The 20441-nt window shown below is 38.5% G+C and overlaps 1 protein-coding gene and 1 long non-coding RNA gene across 3 annotated transcripts; one reads left to right on the top strand and one right to left on the bottom strand.

The window, feature by feature from the left end:
• Nucleotides 1-717: 717 nt before the first annotated feature.
• cdk1 (cyclin dependent kinase 1) lies at nucleotides 718-5246 on the bottom strand. The gene is made up of 8 exons (XM_039670300.2): nucleotides 5090-5246; nucleotides 4401-4451; nucleotides 4042-4198; nucleotides 3131-3254; nucleotides 2457-2627; nucleotides 2195-2358; nucleotides 1272-1413; nucleotides 718-1176 (listed from the first exon to the last, which is right to left on the bottom strand). The coding sequence occupies exons 2-8, from the start codon at nucleotides 4435-4437 to the stop codon at nucleotides 1063-1065; spliced, it is 909 nt and encodes a 302-aa protein (XP_039526234.2). The 5' UTR covers nucleotides 4438-4451; nucleotides 5090-5246; the 3' UTR covers nucleotides 718-1062.
• A 78-nt stretch (nucleotides 5247-5324) lies between these two features.
• Nucleotides 5325-15890, top strand: LOC120478422 (uncharacterized). 2 transcript variants are annotated; one of them, XR_016146675.1, is made up of 4 exons: nucleotides 5325-5451; nucleotides 14306-14418; nucleotides 14838-15057; nucleotides 15752-15890. It is a non-coding gene; the product is annotated as an uncharacterized LOC120478422 (long non-coding RNA). The 2 variants fall into 2 exon arrangements; XR_005622715.2 differs by lacking the exon at nucleotides 15752-15890 and having other exon boundaries at nucleotides 14838-15335.
• Nucleotides 15891-20441: the final 4551 nt, after the last annotated feature.

Raw genomic sequence — 20441 nt, 5'->3', positions numbered from 1 at the left:
GATATCACGAGGGAATATTACCAAATGCTTTTTTTCTCCATATTTTTCTGGCCAACACTATGGGAAAATTCCTGGAAAACCCAGAAAGCAAAAGAATAGTATGCTTTCATGCTGAAAGAAAAATGAATGGGTTGAGTGTTTGTTCTCCAGTGATCTTTTTCACTGCACTGCAGATTCAGATCTGATTCCTTACAGATGATCAAACGGTGTTGCGCATAAACCCTGAGCTCATTAGTCAAGACGTACTTAAAGACCTCACTCACAAAACTACAATTGAGCAAACAACTTTTACATGTGGGATTGAAATGAGGGCAACAAAGAAATCCCTTGTTAATTTGGGTCAGACAATTTGACGGCCATTGTAGAAGTCAAACTGCAGGACTACGAGTCAAATCTTCTGATACTTCCAGTATTTCGTTGGAGCTAAAATTCGATTGCAATGGTCAATCAGCTGCCAGTGAACATGTGGATCAAAGAGTTCAGATTTTAGCATACGATGAGAGGAGTCTTAGGATTTGCAAAGTGTGAACCCAGCTTTAGAAACACATCTAAATTATAAACTTTCACATCATGATGGTTAACCTTTGCAACTAATTCAGAAATTACACGCATGCCGAACCACAGAGCCTGATCTGTACAGACCAGGCCCCATGGTAAATACAACAAGTTATCAAATGTATTAGTGTATTACTACAGAAGACATCAGTCAGACCATGATGGGATCTACAAATGCTCTTTATTGAGAACAACTTTGATTATTCTTGTAATATCATTATAGGTCCACAAAAAAATATGTTTTATTTACAAACGGGTGTTTTATGCAACATATAAAACAGGATAGGAAGAGGACATACAAAAATAGACAAACAAAAGTAGAAAAACCACCCAGTAAACAAACCTAAGGTTAATTATTGCATTGTCAAAAGACTCAGATTGCATTACTGCAGGTTGGAGGAGTACATCTGGACTCCCAGAAGTCTAGAGTCAGTTTATTATGACCCCTAAGATCACATTGCTTTAGTATAGATGTGTGCAGACAGGGGTATAAGATCTGAGGTGCGTCTATATCTTGACGTTACTGGCTGGAAGACTGCTCTTATCCAAATCGTCAAAATACGGGTGTGTCATTGCTTGCCGTGCTGAAATCCTCTTCGGAGGGTCATAAATCAGCATTTTCTAAACAAAAGAGACGATGAAAATATGTGAGGAGAGAGAGGGAGATAAACACAAACAGATAAGTAGGACACCAGTATGTCAGGACGCCCTCTTACCATGAGCAGGTCGATGCCATTCTTGTCTAGATTTTTCACTGTGTTGGCCAGATTCCCAGATTTCCACTTTGGGAAGGTATTCTTATAATCTGGTAGTGACTCAACATCTGGCCAGACCTCATTGTTAGGGGTTCCCAGAGTCCTGAACACAAATGAACCAAGGGAGGAGAAAACTACATAAAAGTAGCCAGTAATTGTAGCATCTTCACAGCATTGAAGCTGCACACTATCTCAAGGCCAAATAACAGTAATATACAGTTTTGTTTCAGCAAGTGAGACGGTAAAGACATTTATTATGTTAAAAGAGATTAAATTTCAATGAATTAATTTCAATCATTTAAGTTAATTTATACTATAAAAAAAATCATTTAGTGACAGTTATATGACGGCAAACACGATGTGAAAAGTAGAAATAGAAGAAAAGAGCATGCATTAAACATTCAATATCAACTGGCACAGGTACATAAAAAAAGAACAAGAAAAGAAAACACAATGGAACCAATATATGTGATGCGATCTGGGAAACCCCGTCGGATGTGCGCTTGTACATTTTCAGTAAAGTCTAAATAGATTGAATGTCAGTTTATTGTCAAATTTGGGTTTTCAATAAATTATTATTCTATAACATCTTGTTCATATATCTTGGGGAAAATTCACTAGATTAGTGTTGAAAAAAAGCGATTTATAGCGGCAAGCTGAAAAGACACGTCTTTCTCTTTAAGAACACGCGCGTAGCGCAGGTGCAGAAGTCTGTAAAGGCCAGGGGTGCCCAGTCCTGCTCCCGGAGGGCCACTATTCTGCAGAGTTCAGCTTCAACCCCAATCATGGTCTTACTAGATACTTCAAGCAGCTGTGTTGGAGTTGGAGCTAAACTCTGCAGGCCCTCCATGACAGAGTTTTGGACACCTCTGGTATAGGCCTACCGGAAGATCCTGAAAAGCTGGTCTATTTCTGAGTCTCCATGGAAGAGTGGTTTCTTGGTGGCAAGCTCGGCAAAGATGGTGCCAATACTCCAGACGTCTACAGGTGTGGAATAACGTGAGGCCCCAAGCAAGACTTCAGGAGCTCGGTACCACAGAGTGACCACCTGTGCAAACACACAGCGAGTAGAAGTACGTTAGCCTAATTGATTACATAACGCTTTGAGCAGGGGGAAATTGCTGTCACTGAGATGTGTGTATGTACCTCATGTGTATATACTCTGACCGGGACACCAAAGGCACGTGCGAGCCCGAAGTCTGCAAGCTTGATCACACCTTTATTATCAATCAGCAGGTTTTGGGGCTTCAGGTCACGATGCAGAACTCGGCGACAGTGGCAGAACAGAATCCCCTCGAGGATCTGATACAGGTAACTCTATAAAGAGGACACACAGTTAATGTTACTTCCAGGTACAGACTCTAACCATGGGACCTGCTGTACAAGACAGAAATAAATCAATATAAAACCTGCAGAAAAGTAAAAGAACATATTCATTCAAATGCGAAATAATCGGCAGTGTTGAACATACATTATTTTAAAGTTTGATTTGATCAAAAACACAGTAAAAACAGTAACATTATGAGATATTTCTACAATTTAAAATAACTTTTCTAATTTAATATATCCCTGTTATGGCAAAGCCAAATTTTCAGTCATCATTACTGAAGTCTCAAGTGTCACATGATCCTTCAGAAATCATTCTACGCTGAAGTGGGCTAAGTTTTCATGTACACTGGGGTTAAAAGGTCCATGTTAAAAAAGTAAATGACAGAAATATGATTCAGCACCATTTGTTAATTAAATAAAAGTGTGCACCCAAGCACACACAAAGTGTGACATTGATCATGTGAACACATCTTATACACAATATAATGCACCTTGACCAGCATGGGCTCCATGAACTGGCCAGATGGGATGGAGTCCAAATACTTCTTCAGATCCATGGACAGAAACTCAAACACCAAATATAACTTTGACTCCTGCATCAGTACATCCAGCAGGCTGTGAAAAGGGGAACAGAGAAAAAAATACAGGGGTGTATTATGATTTACATAGTAGACAAATGTAAAGTATTTGCACGATAAATGTTTCAGTATACGCAACTAGCAATTAATAAAGACTTTTAAAAGGGTCATATGATGCATTTTCATGTTTTCCTATGGTGTGTTATGTAGCTGTTAGTGCATGTATTAGATCTGCCCATAAATAACTTCATTTCTAAAGGCAGATCCAGACCCAGCTAAAACACCTCGTTCGAAGTCCCTTTATGTGTAAATATTTGCATAATGTTGTCTAAATGGACACGCAAAGAAAGAAGGCATGGCTTTATAGGTTGTCAGTAGAGTTGTCGCCGCCATGTTGTGTATTTTAATTCGAAAACAAAAGCACTTTATTTGGCCTTCCGAAAGTAAACACAATTGGAAATCAGAAGGTTAAGAAGTGGTTGAGGAATCACTGTTCTAGAACAGTACAACCAAACTCTTCCATGTGTGCAGCCCATTTTATGGAAGACAGTTTCCTGAGCCTGTGAGAGTAGAAGCCCGGATGTCCACAGAAGCTTCCCATAATAATATAGCATAATATGACCCCTTTTAAAAATCCAAGTAAAATCATTACGCTTTTTTGACAGAGAGAAAACAAGTAAGAAGATATCTAATCAGTTACATGCACGCAATCAGCAATTTCTATTCAGTAAATCTGACTGAATTGAAACACATCATGCTAAACTTTGAGGATTTTATTCTGTTTTGTGTAGATAAAGATGTTATGAAATCTCTCCGTCTCATACCGTACAACGTTTGGGTGCTGAAGCTCCTTGAGGAGGGAGATTTCTCTGACAGCAGTGCTAGGCACACCTTCCTCCTCACTCTCCAGGCGGATCTTCTTCATAGCCACCACCTGTCCAGTGGTTTTATTTCTGCCCTTATATACCACACCATATGTACCTAAAGAACACATACATGGATTTCTATAAGACATATACAGAAAAAAATACCAGGAACTCAAATGCAATTTCATAATCTGCCTTGAAACAAACTGACTGACTGCACACTGAGAGAGAGAGAGAGAGAGAGAGAGAGAGAGAGAGAGAGAGAGAGAGAGAGAGAGAGAGAGAGGCCAGAGAACAATATAAAATGGCCAACTTACCTTCACCAATTTTCTCTATCTTCAGATAGTCATCCATTTTCTCTCAACAGTCTTTTTTGAGGAAAAACAAAGGGTTGAAAAAAGTAAATTTACAGTAATTACTCAATACTGATGCCAAAAGGAACTCACCTTAAAAAGCTAGTGACAGACAAACTGGTCATTTTTTATTTCAATACACTATCTAATATAGAATGCTATACATGTAGTATGCATGTATACATTTAACGTTACTTAAATAAGTTACACATGATGTATAAAAGACTGACTGGACACATTTCTGAACATCCATTAACTTAACAACTTTTAGCTTTGACATCATTAATATATTCATAACACACAGTGACATTTCTGTTGAGCCATATTTTTTTGCTTATGAAAACAAGAAGTCCCATTTTTTAGATCCATGTTTTGCAAATGAAAATGTGACCACGTTGAAAATGCAACGGAAACAAGTGCTAAAACCAAGGGAAGGCGACAAAGACCGTGATCTGCTTTTATTTAAGAACGATATTTGTAAGTCACATCAAACTAAATATTATTTACAAGTATAAACTGCATGTTGAATTTAAATGACTAACGTTAGTCTGTAGTATTTTTTGCCAGTGGGGCCTCAACAATCAACTTAAAAACGTTCAACGATGAGAATCAAGATTGATAACAGGCAATCATCTTCATATTTAAAAACTCACCGGTTCTGTAACTATATCTAATTTGGATGAATATCCAAGCCCTCCTATTTTCTTCAAATATCTTGATGATTCAAGTTTTTGAGAAGAGAAAGAGCGTGCGGATGTTGTATCTCACCGCTGCTGAACTGCGAGTTCCTAGATTCAAACTGGCCGCTTAGACGTAATTCAAAGCAGCCAATCGGAGTTCGCGGTGAACTTCAAACCAACCAATCAGATGCTAGGGCGGTTAGGAGCGGGAGCGTACGTCTGTCAGACAGTACGTGCGCGTGCCCAGTGGTTTGTTTATTTATTGTGTAGGTAGGGAATTATAGTGATATTCCCGGTTTTTCCAATGGCAGATGTTCGCTTCTACAAGATCGCTGGTAAGTTAGTGTTCACATCAGGAAAACCTTTTCTCTTTTTAATAGGTTGTCCTAAAAGACAGACTACCCAATACAACAGACTAAAACTTGATGACGTTCAGTGGTGCTTGTCTCACTTTTTTAATTCCATAAACCTTCCAATATACAAAAAACAAATTCAGTGATTACAAGGACACTGAATCTGCCCCTCGTATATTTTTTTATGATTATTGTATTTCATTACATTTTTTTGGAGCACTTTATTTTTGTTTTTCCAAATTATATATATATATATATATATATATATATATATATATAATCCATGCAATCTGTGCTTCCACTGGATCGTCTTCAAAAGGGCACGCCATGCTCCCCCCCCCCCCCCCCCCAGTTAAATTGGGAAAATAAAATGGCATGATATTAGCAAAATTTTTAGGTTTCAGTCTTTGTTATTGTTCACACTTTGTATAAAGATGATTCTCTATGTTATGAAAGATATAACAGAATGATTTGATATTGATATTATATATTTTATAATATATAATATATATTTTATAACTCTCTTTAGGACAAATATTATAATTTTCCATAAGAGTGCTTTATCATTTAGTCAATGGCAGTCATTGTGAAACTCCAAACATTTGGTTTCTCTGAAAAGCCCTGAATGTGCTCTTTACAGGACATCCAGACTGTGGCATGGTCTCAGAGATATTCGCTCAAATATAAAGTATGATCTGGACACATCTGTTTTTCTACAGTGTGTGGTAGGCACACATGCACATTCAAGCATACAATCCTCTGTTTGACCACTTGGCGTCACTGTTTGACCGCTGTATTTAGTAGGATGAGTTAATGTTTAGGCACAGATGTGCCCCAGAGAGAGCACTGTTTTTTTTTTTTTTAGTTTTTTTTAGTTTTTTTTAGTTTTTAAAAAACATTTTATTCTTCCTCTAGACATTCTTAAGAGAAAGAAAAAAGTGTGATGTACAATAAAAAAATTAACATGGTATGTACATATACTAGTTTACTTAGCACGCATCTTCACTCAAAGTGAAAACAAAAATTGTAATAAAGTTTCTCCTCAAAAGAGCTATTTAAAAACTCTCAAAAGGCCAATGAAGCATAACTAGGCTGTCTAATTACAGAGAAATAAAGGAGGCTTAGTCCCCATGATAAAATCTCAATTCAAAAGCCAAATCCTCAGAGGTAGAGACTTTAATTAAAGAAGTGATTAGTGACAAATTATTAAGATGCATGTTTGAGTCACCCTGATTGGCTGAAGAGACCAAAACGTTAAGTGGAATGGAGAATCAAACTGATGATGAGTGTTGTTGTTGTCATTGTTTTTAAGTGATTTAACCAAACGTGTTCCTGCATCTTTGTTACTGTGGTCCAATCAACTAATCCGATTTGAGGGACAAGTTTACAGTTTATGTTTAGGCTTACAAACAGGATTAAGTGCTTCTACATCAGTGTATACCAATCATTCCCCTCTGATTTTAGGAATAACCTATGGATAGGGTTAGGAATTTTCAGACAGGAATGTTCCTCCACTACTAGGATTAACAAAATTGATCCAGCTTGGCAAATTCACCGCATAATGCCATCACTCTATATTTACTTGATGTAAAGGATAGTGTATTTTATGCTAGATTTGTAACACTCCATTGAGTTTTATCTCATAATGATCTGACTGTACATTGTCCCTCTTATTACATGGCCACCATGAACATGAAACATTGGTTTGATTTGAAATTATTTTATTCTGAGTGCTATAGACTGTATGGTCGATGATACAGCGGCCATTTAGAAAAATAATTGGCACAGATTGAACCCACTGGCCAATCAGAATCAGGCATTTTAGTGTAATTTTACAGTTATTGAGAGACTATTTTCATTATTATATTGAAATAGTTATTATTATTATATTTTTCATTTTTATTTTAGTGAAATTAGATTTTTTTCTAGTGTTTTAATATTTCTATATAGTTTTTTTTTTTTTCATTTAGATTTTTAGTTATGTTGGCACATTAAGATAAACTAAATAATATGAGATATCTTTCTTTGGTTATAGGTGAAATTCTATTTCAAGTTTTAGTTAAGTATAATGGCCGTTCCAGAGAGGCATATGACATTATTACCTCCACCATGTTAATACAGTAGTCTGACGTCTGTGAGAGAGTCTGAAACACATGAACACGTATTAAGCAGTCTTCAGGGAGGAAGATGAGCATTGCGTATTCTGTGTCCCGTCTGAGAGATGTGTGTATGTTTACATGAGCTTGTAGAGGAAGAGAAAAGAAAGAGGTCATAATAAAGGGGATTGAGAGTGAGGTACTGACAGGGGGGTGGGGGTTGGGGGGGGGTGGACAAATGCTACAAATAGTTTTTAGGACACTGAGATTTTGGGGCAAGGGAGGGCTGTTGTGTGTTTGAGCGATTTTATTTGAATGTGTGTGTCAAATGTAGGGCAAATGCAGGACCAAAGAGGATTCCCTCACCTAGATTTCACATGACCTTCATGTGTGAAAAACTACAGCAATAAATAAGTGCATTTGAAAATTGGCTAATTATAAAGATCTGATTAGGTCATAACATTGACATTATGCTGATGACCGTATAGGCCACTGTTGACCATAATCGAAAATTGTAAACACACTTAATGTCGCATATTCCGTTTTTTTTTAACCGAAAGTACCATATATATATATATATATATATATATATATATATACTGTATATAGGCTATACATTTAAATAATGCTGTAAAGCTATCAAAGTATTCTGTATTGAATATTGTCCATTTTCTCTCTCCCTGCTCTGAAGACTCTCTGACATTAGCATTCCTACCCAGGCTTGGTTGCCATGGTGAAAGCATGTGGTTTCCTGGCGTTGCCATGGGGATTTCCTCCCTGAACATTTCTTTAGCAATCATACACGTGTCTTTTCATGATTTATTCCTTCTCTCTCTCTCTCTCTCTCTCTCTCTCTCTCTCTCTCTCTCTCTCTCTCTCTCTCTCTCTCTCTCTCTCTCTCTCTCTCTCTCTCTCAATCACTGTCTTTTTTTGTCTTTCGCTGCGATTGTCAGTCTCCCCTGCTGAGGATCCTGCAGTTGGTGTAACTGTGTAAAGGACAGTTGATGAGTCTTGATTCCCTTCAGATGAGGATGAAGGTTTTCTCAGGGTGACCTTCAGCAAGCGTGACCATATTGCTTTTCTCACCTCACATAGACACACAGATTTGTTCAAACGAGTGCACTTTGAGCAGAAATGATCAGCTAACGGGCATATAATATCACCCACTCACCCGGCCGCCCCCATGCGCACATTATGAGTTTCTTGTGCTTGTATTTATCAGGAGGTTCCTGAGGAAACACGCACTAGTGCTAACAAGACTCATTACGACAGCAGTCTTATTGAATGGCCCCTGGGTAAAACAACATGTGAGATCCTGTTATGTGATCTCTCTACTGCTATTTCCTATTAACACTGAAGCTAAAAAAATATTTATCCAGAAATACTTTATGGCCTTTACCTAGCTGATATTGGTTATTATTTCATTGAACACCCTTAACGGGGGAAAATAAGACTATATTTTTTTAAAATGACATTTTAATTATGTGTAAAACAATGATAATGATTAGCCACAAGTTTTTCCTACAGTTGTTTTATTTGGTAATGTGAGTATTCGGAGATACAAATGATCACAATTGCATATAGGATTATTCATTTCATCCCATTTATACATTTGGTAGATGCTTTTTTAGAGAAAAACAATTTGGTAGATCATTTTCATTTTATCACTTCAGGCATTGCTTTTTACATCATTATCAATGTAATATGATTTCTGAATAATATTCTGGTAATTTCCTTGATTTTATGTATTTATATATTAGAATTGCATGATCCATAGTGCAAAAAATGCACATTTTTATTATTATTATATTATGTGTTGTTTTTCCCCACTAAAAATATTTAAACTGAAAACAAGTTTTTTTTTCTTTACAGTTTTCTTATTTCTTGTTTCTTATACCCCATTGACATTTAATTTTTTATTGATGTAAGCATAAATGTTTGTGAGGTTTATGCTTAAAACAGAAATCTTTGGTCAAAAGAGTAAGAAAAATGTTTTCAAATTCCAATTCAAGATATAGCCTACTTATAATTTGAATTTGATTTTAATAACAATTTATAATAGTGTTAATTTATAATTTGGTTTTACAGCACATTGGCATTTGGTTTATGAAAAAAAAAGGAAAATATTCTTAAAGTGTTGAAATGACTGAAAATCCTGCTCCAAGACAATTAAAACCCATAGGCTATAATGTTTTAGAGATATATGTGTAGAGATATAGCTCAACTGAGCTCCATAAATAATTTTCACACTGCCTGCAGATTTACCCTAAATGGCAATCTGAAAGACATTAAGCAGTAATGTACTGGTAATTTCTAGCCTTATCATTGTCCTTTATTTTGTATTTGCGTGCGTGTGTATGTGTGTGTGTGATTTGTAAAGGCTCTTCACAGCAGGTGTTCTTAATATTACTGTGAAGTGGACAAAAATAAACCTGTGTATCTCGGCCAAACATTTTATATTTCTACTGAGGGAACCATGTCATTCCTGAAACAAATTCATCAGTCTTTAAATCAGTTTTATCTTTTCTCAGCTCAGCTGGTTTCAGACGGTTTCTGTCACAAGGTGTAAGTGTTCACATATACCTGATCATTGGACAACCTTGGACAACCTTATTAGTTGGTGTATTTGTGTATTCAGTGTGCATGGTGCATGTTGTTTGTGGTTTGTGGAGTACATTTGAGAGCTCTGACCATGCCAGAACAACGGAAGTCCTTTTAACACTTCTATCAACACATACTTTATCTCCACCTCTCTTTCTGTCTCAGCTTGTCCATTTGACCTCAAATAAAGGTCACTTCCTCTTCAGTAATCTTGTAGCATGCAGTGTATGTGGGCTCAGGTTTTGTTTTTGCGTGCATGAGTGTTTCCCTGCTGAGTGTCATGCATTTGGAAAGAGTGTGAGCGAGTCAACAGTGAGGACATACTGTAGATTTAAAAGTGAAAAGGCAGCCTGATTTACATGTGAAATATACGTTTTCTGACAACACAAGACGTCATACAACTGACTCTTTTGACCATACGTTAACATCCGCCGTTTTAGGGCACCCTTTAACGTCAGTTAGATGACGATCTAGGGGTGTCACCCAACTAACGCTTTACTTTTAACTTCAGTTAGGTAACGGGGTAGGTTTAGGTCTGGGGTAGGGTTAGGATTCGATAATGTCTTCTAACCGACGTTTAAGGGTACCCTAAAACGGCGGATGTTGACGTATGGTCTAAAGCGTCAGTTGTATGGCGTCTTGGGATGAGACTGCGCTGTTTCTGACTAAGCCTAAAATTTAGGCTTATAGAAAAGAGTTATTTTAAATTCACAATATGAGTCAAGGTCGGGGACAGTGCCTCTGGGATGGCAGACCGGGGTGGTGGTCCCTCTTTTTAAGAAGGGGGACTGGAGGGTGTGTTCCAATTACAGGGGGATCACACTTCTCAGCCTCCCTGGGAAAGTCTATGCCAGGGTACTGGAGAGGAGAATACGGCCGACAGTGGAACCTCGGATTCAGGAGGAACAGTGTGGTTTTCGTCCGGGCAGTGAAACACTGGACCAGCTCTATACCCTCTACAGGATGCAGGAGGGTTCATGGGAGTTTGCCCAACCAATCCACATGTGCTTTGTGGATTTGGAGAAGGCATTCAACTGTGTCCCTCGCGCCCTGTGGAGGGGGCTCCGGGAGTATGGGGTCCAAGGTCCTTTGCTTTGTCCCTGTGAGACCGAAGCAGGAGCTTGGTTCGCATTGCCGACAGTGAGTCAGACTTCTTCAGTGCATGTTGGACTCCGACAGGGCTGCCCCTTGTCGCCGGTTCTGTTCATTATTTTTATGGACAGAATTTCTAGGCGCAGTCAGGGTCCGGAGGATATCAGGTTTGGGGATCACACTATTCCATCTCTGCTCTTTGTGGATGATGTTGTTGTGTTGGCCCCTTCAGACCAGGACCTTCAGCATGCACTGGGACGGTTTGCAGCCGAGTGTGAAGCGGCTGGAATGAAAATCAGCACCTCCAATTCCGAAGCCATGGTCGTCAGTTGGAAAAGAGTGGCTTGCTCACTTCAGGTTGGTGGAGAGATCCTTCCTCAAGTGGAGGAGTTTAAGTATCTTGAGGTTTTGTTCACGAGTGAGGGAAGGATGGAACGGGAGATTGACAGACGGATCTGTGCATTTTCTGCAGTAATACAGTCAATGTACCGGTCTGTTGTGGTGAAGAAGGAGCTGAGCCTTAAGGCGTAGCTCTCGATCTACGTTCCTACTCTTACCTATGGTCATGAGCTTTCGGTCATGACCGAAAGGACAAGATCCCGGATACAGGCGGCCGAAATGAGCTTTCTCTTAGAAGCTCGGTCACTCGGGAGGATCTCAGAGTAGAGCTGCTGCTTCTCCACATCGAGAGGGGTCAGCTGAGGTGGCTCGGGCATCTGTTCCGGATGCCTCCTGGACGCCTTCCCGGGAAGGTGTTCCGGGCAAGTCCCACAGGGAGGAGACCCCGGGGAAGACCTAGAACACAGTGGAGGGACTATGTCTCCCGGCTGGCCTGGGACCGCCTCGGTGTCCCCCCGGAAGAGCTGGAGGAATTGTCTAGGGAGAGGGAAGTCTGGGCATCTCTGCTTTTTACATAGCACTTTTTACAATAGAGATTATATCAAAGCAGCTTCACAGTGATGAAAGTAATTCAACAAAGTTTGTTTCTAGAAGAAAATTTCGTCATCATCCACCTTCAAGGGAGATCAATAATATAGTTGAATATGATTTTTAATCAAACAAATGCAGCCTTGGTGAGCATAAGAGACTTAAAAATATTAAGAAATCTTACTGACTTTTGAATGAAATTATCCTATCTTCTGTTTTTCTTTCCTTTCCTCCTCTTAAACATTTGTCTGTGTGGGTGTCTTAACCCTGCTCTACTCTCTGACCTGACCAAACACATTTGGCACACATTAATCAGGCTAGCTTTAGCTGACTCTGAATCTCTCTCTCCCTCTCTCTCTCTCTCTCTCTCTCTCTCTCTCTCTCAGACAGAACAGACCAATGTATTTCGTTTTGTGCTCTGCTGTGGTCAGCCCTCTTAGCCGCTCTGTTTTATCTACCTGGCCTTTGTCATGCACACGTACACAGTGCTTTATTAGGTTGTTCAGCGCTGTGAGAGTTGTGTTGCATTAGGTCAGCAAGGTTGGGAAGGCTTTGTTAGGATTCTCAAACTGACCTCCCACTCCTATCCTTAAAGCACTGCTCTGAAAACTTCCCCGCCCACAGAGAGTTGGCCAGCTTTATCATTTCTGCTCTCATTTTTACACCTCATATTGATGATGAATTATAGAGGGTTTAATTAGCCTGTTAAAGGAGAGCAGAACGGCTGAGGAAGCAGAATCTTGCTTGGACAGTGATTATGAGAAATGCCTGAGGTAATAAACATGCTAAGTATGGTGGACCATTGCCTTCAGAGGTCACTGCCACAGGAAACATATTTTGTTATAACTGTTAACAACAAAATGAACATTAAAAAATAATCCTGCTCATCAATAGTCTCATATTAGAGTCACAAAATAAGCGTTCTATTGACTTTCTTTATAAAAAAAAAAATAAGTAGGCACTTAACTGCACTTAATTTAATAACTAGCCTATTGCCAAGTCTTTATCGCACCTCACGATACACAATTTTTACATTCATATTACAAGATATTCTCTTGCCCCCCCCCCCCCCCCCCCCCAAAATAATTTTGTTCTAGCCGATACATTGGATGGTAACATTTTATTTTAAAGGTCCCCTTTAGGCATTCTGTTGTCTGTCTATAAGGTACATTTTAACAACATGTCAACTGTCTCATAGAATATATAGTAGACTCTGTGTGCTTAATATCAGCTAATACCTGATTTTGATGCTCCCCCAACAGACATTCTACAGAGTATAACTTTTCAAGTAACTTATTCCACTAACCCGAACCCCCTGAGTACCCATAACATAAAAGTCAACTAATATTCTAATGAGAGTTAATTCTAGGTCCAGCATTATTTACAGTCAACTAAAAGTCTTAAGGGGACTTGGATATGGAGTTAGCATTATTTATTGCACTGTACGTGGAAATTATTTTCAAGCAAGCACCATGCCCATTAATGGCAACATCTTCTTCAGTTAGTCAGCTTTTTAATTACTAGAGTCGTAACTAGAAGTTGTTGCTTTCACATCATCACATCACCAGAGATGTTTATTTCAGTGAAGAAAGTACACAGATGGTTTTTATTGGCGTTGTATTTCTTGTCGCGTTTTTGTTAATCTTGATTTCTCACAACTTCACGAAGTCACACGAAGGTCACCAAAACATGTTTTATTTTTTGTTAAATAATACATTGAATCTCATGAAGATCTACTATTTCACAGCACATCATTGTATAACATACCAGCATGTATCTAGTCTGTGTAAATATATTGATCAGCAAACATGGTTCATGGTAACACCGGGTGAAAGTGTGGAGCGGTGAGCAGCAGCTCTGATGTATGTGAGAAAACCAGTGGAACTAAAAAGAGTTTCAGTGTTTTTTTCTCACGGCTGTCTATTACTGTAGTAATGCCTGTTGCCACGGTTACCCATGACATCTCTTGTCCTGGAAATCCAAAAGCACAGTCACTGGTTCCTTTCTTTTATTACTGTCTTTTTTGCAGCATCAGATCTTCCAAAGGAGGAAAGAGCCATCTCTTGTTCATCCTGACACTCTTCATGTGACTGTCTCTCTCTCTCCCTCTCTCTCTCTAGGGAGAATCACACATTATTCACAGGTTTCCAAAAGCATTCAAGTGGGCTGGCAAGAGAGTGTAACCATGGTGATGGGGTAATGGAGTGATCACCGTAGCAACATGGCTTGACAGGTGGATGGAAGGACTAACAAGGCTTGTGATTATGTCTCTCTCTGTGTCTGTAATTGGCCAATTCCTCTCTACCACTTAATCAGAGACTGATGTATTTTTAACCAAAAGTAGCAGCACAAAAGGAAATGAGCCTATCAGCTTAGTATGCCCTCAAGACACTATTTGAAGAACGAAGTACAAGTACACCATCATTTTGAACCAAGAGTACTCATAGTACTTGTGCTATTAATACAGTTGTATCCAACTTTTGTGTTCTTTATTGTTGTGATTACACAATAAAGATCCATAATGTGGAGTGGTTGAGTATAGATATTTGGAGAAGAGATAAACGATAGATAGAAAGATTTGTGTACGTGTGCTTAAGAGCGAGTTTATAAGTAAAAGCAATATATTTCGGTGTGTGTGTGTTTCTTACACAGCTGACGGGGCACTTGAGCACTGAGGCAGAGCCAGGCGGTCACTTTGGAAAATAAGCTCTGGATATCCACACTGTTTCAGAGAAGGGGCGAAAAAGGCTGAATCAAATCACAGACATTCACTGGAGAAGAAGTGGGCAGGACAGACAGACCCAGAGCTCTGATGCCCAGTGGTGTAATGCAAATCTTGGACCCCCGGGGGAATCGTGATGTGAGGCATCAGGTGGCATGTCATAATATTTGTTTTGCTGATGAATTAGGATAAGGACAATTTAACTCTGCTGTATCCTTTCTGTGCTGTAATATTTGACCATTTAGAAGAAGTTATCGGCCAGGAAAATAATAAAAGTTAACCTCTAGAATTTTTAATATCGGTGCATTCCCACTGATGTAAGGTGGTCTTTTTAAGAAATGCCAGTTATGTACACTATCCTTTTAAACTTTGAGGCCTGTAAGATTTTTTTTTTTATGTTTTGAAAGACGTCTCTAATGCTCACCAAGGCTGCTTTTATTTGATCAAAAATACAGTAAAAACAGTAATATTGTGAAATATCATTACAGTTTAAAATAAGTTTTCTATCTTAATAGATTTTAAAATATAATATATTTCTGTGATGCAAAGCTGAATTTTCATGATCATTCAGAAATCATGCTGATTTGATACTCAATAAATATTTATTATTATCATCAATGTTGAAAACAGTATTTGATGAATAGAAAGTTCAGAAGAACAGCATGTATTTGAAACAGATTTTTTTGGGGTTACATCTTTTCAGTTATTTTCTTTATCAATTTACTTGCTGAATATAGGTATTCTGCAGGGTCACAAAACTATTAATCAACATGCAAGCTTTTGTGTGGCATAACATTTATTTAAACACATACTTGCTACTTTAATTGAGCTTTTTTTCTTGCAGAGTAAAATTGTTCCACGATATAATACTGCCACGAGAGTGTCCCCCTAAAGGGTCAAGGATCCCCCTTCACTGTTGATTAAGAGGAGCTTTCCAGATCATGAGGTAGAGAGGAATCTATCAGTAGACTGAGAATTCAGAAAGCTTTAGTGTTCTGAAGAGCAAGCGAGCAGTTGTCAAGCACTGTTGTAGACTGAGCTTCTATGTGGCATGTCATTATGCTGCTAAAAGCTGCTAAGCTGATTTATATCTGATGGTTTACTTTGATCTCTAATGTTTGAGACAGGACCGGGGCTTACTCTGGCCCAAATTGACATGGCACTCTGGCCCAAATTGCCATGGCAATTAATTTGTCCTGTTTGAGCTAGATAATGTCATCCAGTCCATATTAAATATTTCAAACTATATTGAAATATAATGGGACCTTTTCTGCACAAATTAACTTTTCATGGTTAAGTATAAACGGAAGTGCCATCACAGTACATCTAAACTCAAATTCAGTCCCAGTTTTGGATATATTAGTTATATGTGTACTGTTTCTTAAAGCCAATGAACAACAGAAGAGAGTGTCACTTAGTTCGGTGATTAGTCACGTTGTCACGGCAACTGTCGTTTGGGGTGCCCAGGTGGCCACACTGAGTGGGCTGAAATTCGTGAAGCATTTACATATGGCAAAGCTTCCCAATGTTGGTATGAAATGATGTGAACAGAATTAGAGTGTCTAAATGAAGGTTTTATTTAACTGAGTTCAGCCAAACATGGCACAAGCTATGAGAAAAGCACACATTAATGTGTACAACTGGCTTGGCTGTGTCAACACTTATGAATGACAGACAGGGCTGTATTATATACACACATATAGAAATGAGTTTTCTTCTTAACACACGTCACGTAACTACATTTACTTTTACTGACCTCTTAGAACTTCTGTTGTAAGAGTTACGTGACGTGTGTTTAGATCCAGAAGAAAACTCATTTCTATTTACTCTGTCCCCCTCTCTAAATATATCCTTCTCTCCTCTCTTCCCTTAGTTTTTTTCTTCCAATTTGTTTGGCAGATGTACATAAACTGGGAATGTTCACTGTTTTCGTCACTTTCCGTTCTAAATAGACTGAATTAGTGTCTTTCTGTATGTTACATTGTAATGCCTGTTGCTGGCAACAAGTGACTTGCTTTATAAATGAGTAATAGGGTGTATTCACACCAGGTTCAAATACAGTCTAGACCAAATACAATGTTTTTTTGTGGTTTGCTTTAGCACTGCCCTTTTTGCAAGTGTACCAAAATTTGTAAACAAAACCACATATGTGCTTAAGGTCATCCATTCATTGGAATTCGAACCACACCAGAACTTGTTTGGAACCGGATTACGGTTGTTTGGTCCACATCCGAGTGCGATTGCTGTATGCACACCTGCCCAAACGCACCAAGGAGGAAAACAAACATGACTTTGATTCAATTGAACCAAACAGACAGGTGTTAATACACCCATCGATTCATTAATTCAGCCGGTTCGATCAACCACTGATTCATTTAAAAACAAAACCAGTCTTTATACGATAGAGTAATTTAATCATTCACTCATCCTATTTTTTTCAAATTATTGATTCATTCAGGTACGAAACACGTGACTATCTTTATGAGCGAGTCATTGAATCATTTACTTAACCTATTAGTTCAAAATCACAGATTTATTTAGAAAAATACACTGCTGCTGTCTGGCTAGGAGACGCTATGAGTGGCTTTATTGCATCAAATATACTATACTCACAGCTGATTGGTCCAGTTTTGGTCTGTGATCTCTAATCCAGAATAAAACAAGCTTTGTAGCGTACGTTACTATGACATCCCCCTTACAATTAAACAAACAAACGGAAAAAAAAAAAGTTTGCTCAAACTTACGTTGGTAGGAACTGAAACAAGCCTCTGAACATCAGCATGACTGTGATTATCGCAGTTACAGCCAAATTGTTTGTGGGATATTTCTTAATCACAAACTGATGTTATATTCTATTTTGTAAAATCATTAAGTTAAATCATTAATCATGGGAAACCTGTTAGATATATTGTCATTTAGAAGGTTTTATTAATGTAAATTTGGCAACAGACTGCCAGAATTTCGCCACACCACACGTTTCAACAAAAGACGTAAATTCAAGTGATCATTAATTATATGGTGCTGTTGCTATTTGGGAGATACGCCCTGTAATTTGTGGCTAACCGCAGAGACACCTGAAGAGAAGATTTTGACATCTGCACGCAACTGTATTTGATCATGTATGATTGTATACTTACTTTTTGTCAGAAACATTTTGAATGTCAGGTTTAGGAACTGAATCACACTCTAATGCTGGTAACCATGATTATTTAGATGATTGATGATTTTGCACGTTCAGTGTTGAGCTTTCATTCTTCAGGTCCTAAAACAACATTCCTGTAAAACAGACGGTAATGATTTAAGCCATACCTAAGCCTAAACCTTTCAAATCTGATGTTTCTTATGTTCTGTTTCTCATTGTCAGGTATGGCTAAGTCTGGATTTTTACAATCAGTTAGACAGTTGCAATCCACAGATGTGATGTCTGGAGGCTGGGATGGCGACAGTGCTTATATACTACTTCTGTGTTGACATAGAGTGACAGTCTTTGAGGCTGTTTCAGCTTCCTCTACAGCTCGCAGGATGCTGGCCACACTTTAGGACAGGTCAGTCTTGAAGAACACTTATTATTTATGGTACTAACCACCAGAGGGCGGAACAAAGAGGCAGCAAATTTGTGAGAGCTGGGTTTGTGTGTGAGCCTGAGAGCAGAATCGATCACTGCCGACTGGGGGTAGTCCCTCACGTCCCAGCAATAAGCTGTGTACATCACACCACGCACACAGATACAAAGAGATGCATACACACATTATAAATTATTCATGAGAGAGGTGGAAGTCAGTCACAGTGACACGCAAAATCACTGACTAACGCCTTACAGATAAACAGAGCTTGTTTTTTTTTTTTTTCGGATGGTGGAGATCATTTATGTGTGTGTGAAACTGTGGGTGGAGCGACTATGTGTGTGAGAGTGTGTTGTCAGTGATGTGCTGTAGGGCTAGAAGCTTTTGGTTGGCCAATCCCAGCCGTCTGTGACCAGATTACTGTCTTTCTCTTCACCCCCCCCCCCCCCCCCGATTCCTCTCTCTTTTGGACACTCGCTAATTCTCTCACTCTCCTCCAATTTCCCTCCTCCCATTCCCTCTCTCTTCTCTTTTTCTGTATTCATCACTCTCTGTTGATGATTTTGTTACTCAAATGGAGAGGAGGAGAAAATAAGCTGGCTGTTGGGCCGCCATGTCTGTGCACTCTCATATCATAATATGCGGAACGTTATATCACAAACCCCTTGAGAAAGATACATGTTTTTCTAACAAATAAAGCAAGGATAAACCACCAGATACATCTAGTAAATATTCAGGTTATTGGGTGATTCTTAAAGGAATAGTTTCCTTGGAAAATTACAATGTTGTCATTTGCCCATCGGGTAAATGGGAGAGAGTTCCCAAATAATTAGCCAATATTTGCCTTTACCAAACATGCTAGAAACTGCAGCCTATGTGTGAGAGTGCGTATTGAATTTACATGTATGTGTTGTTTAAATTTTAAATAATAATTGTTAAAAATAGTTGGGGTGTTTTAGAATTCAGACTCAATTTAAAGTATTTTATTAGATAGCATATTACCAATATACACAAACTGAAAGGGGGAAAAATAATTCTGTTAAATAAGAAAATAAATTTGGTTCCCGTTTTTTTTTTTAAAGAAATAAAATGTTTTATTCAGTAAGGACGCATTAAATTGATCAAATCTTTGTTACAAAGATTTTTATTTCAAATAAATAAAAGAATCCTAAAAAAATGTATCACAGTTTCCACAAAAATATTAATCAGCACAGCCAACATTGATGTTTTTATAGGGGTGATGAACTGAGAAATCAAATTGAGCTTTTGACATCTAGAGGTCATCATATCATAAGAATATTCTGTCAGTTTCAGAACGAAAAACGTCATTGTTAGTCCAATAAAAGCTTTTATTGACACCAGGCCCAGCAAACCACTCGTTTTTAAAAGTGGGGAACTATGACGTCAAAGAGGATAAAACACCACCCCTGCAGAAGAAGATCAACGCCTACTTCAACACGGCCGGTTTAGCCCCGCCCACCGATTTGCGCATTACACACATAACTAAATAACATAGATGCCTACCTCGTGATGACAAACCGGATCGAGCTACGAGCAATACAAAATATTGTGCAGTGCCTGGTTGTGGAAGAAGACAGTAGCTGCATAAGCTTCCTCTGGATTCCAATAGGACTGCATGGATAAACTTTATTTTTAATGACGTTCCAGCTGATGAGGGTAAAACATTGTCGGTCTGTTCGCTTCATTTCACTGAGGATAGTTTTGTAAACAAGACTGGATTTGCAGACGAATTAAGAGTAAAGAACGGTGCTGTGCCGTCTATATTGGATCTGACAGGAATAGTGCAACACACAGACTCTGGGTCAAACATGTATGGGCAAATCATTCCGGTGGCCATTTTACAACATTGGACGTTTTCAAAACAATTTCCCCCAAGTGCATTGACGGGTGAGTTAAAACTCATTATAATATGCAAAACTGTTATCCACTCACAGCAGTGGGCGTTTACTT

Source organism: Pimephales promelas, chromosome 15, assembly GCF_988280905.1.
Source record: "Pimephales promelas chromosome 15, fPimPro1.hap1.1, whole genome shotgun sequence".
Taxonomy (NCBI): domain Eukaryota; kingdom Metazoa; phylum Chordata; class Actinopteri; order Cypriniformes; family Leuciscidae; genus Pimephales; species Pimephales promelas.
This window is presented reverse-complemented; position numbering and strand designations above follow the sequence as displayed.

Excerpts from the sequence above, each read along its gene's own strand:
- cdk1 (XM_039670300.2), bottom strand. The coding sequence starts at position 4,437 with ATGGATGACTATCTGAAGATAGAGAAAATTGGTGAAG. Across the intron at positions 2,359-2,456 it reads TCAGAGTATATACACATGAG|GTGGTCACTCTGTGGTACCG; the intron begins GTACATACACAC and ends GTGTTTGCACAG. Across the intron at positions 1,414-2,194 it reads CAGCTTTTCAGGATCTTCCG|GACTCTGGGAACCCCTAACA; the intron begins GTAGGCCTATAC and ends ATTTGTGTTCAG.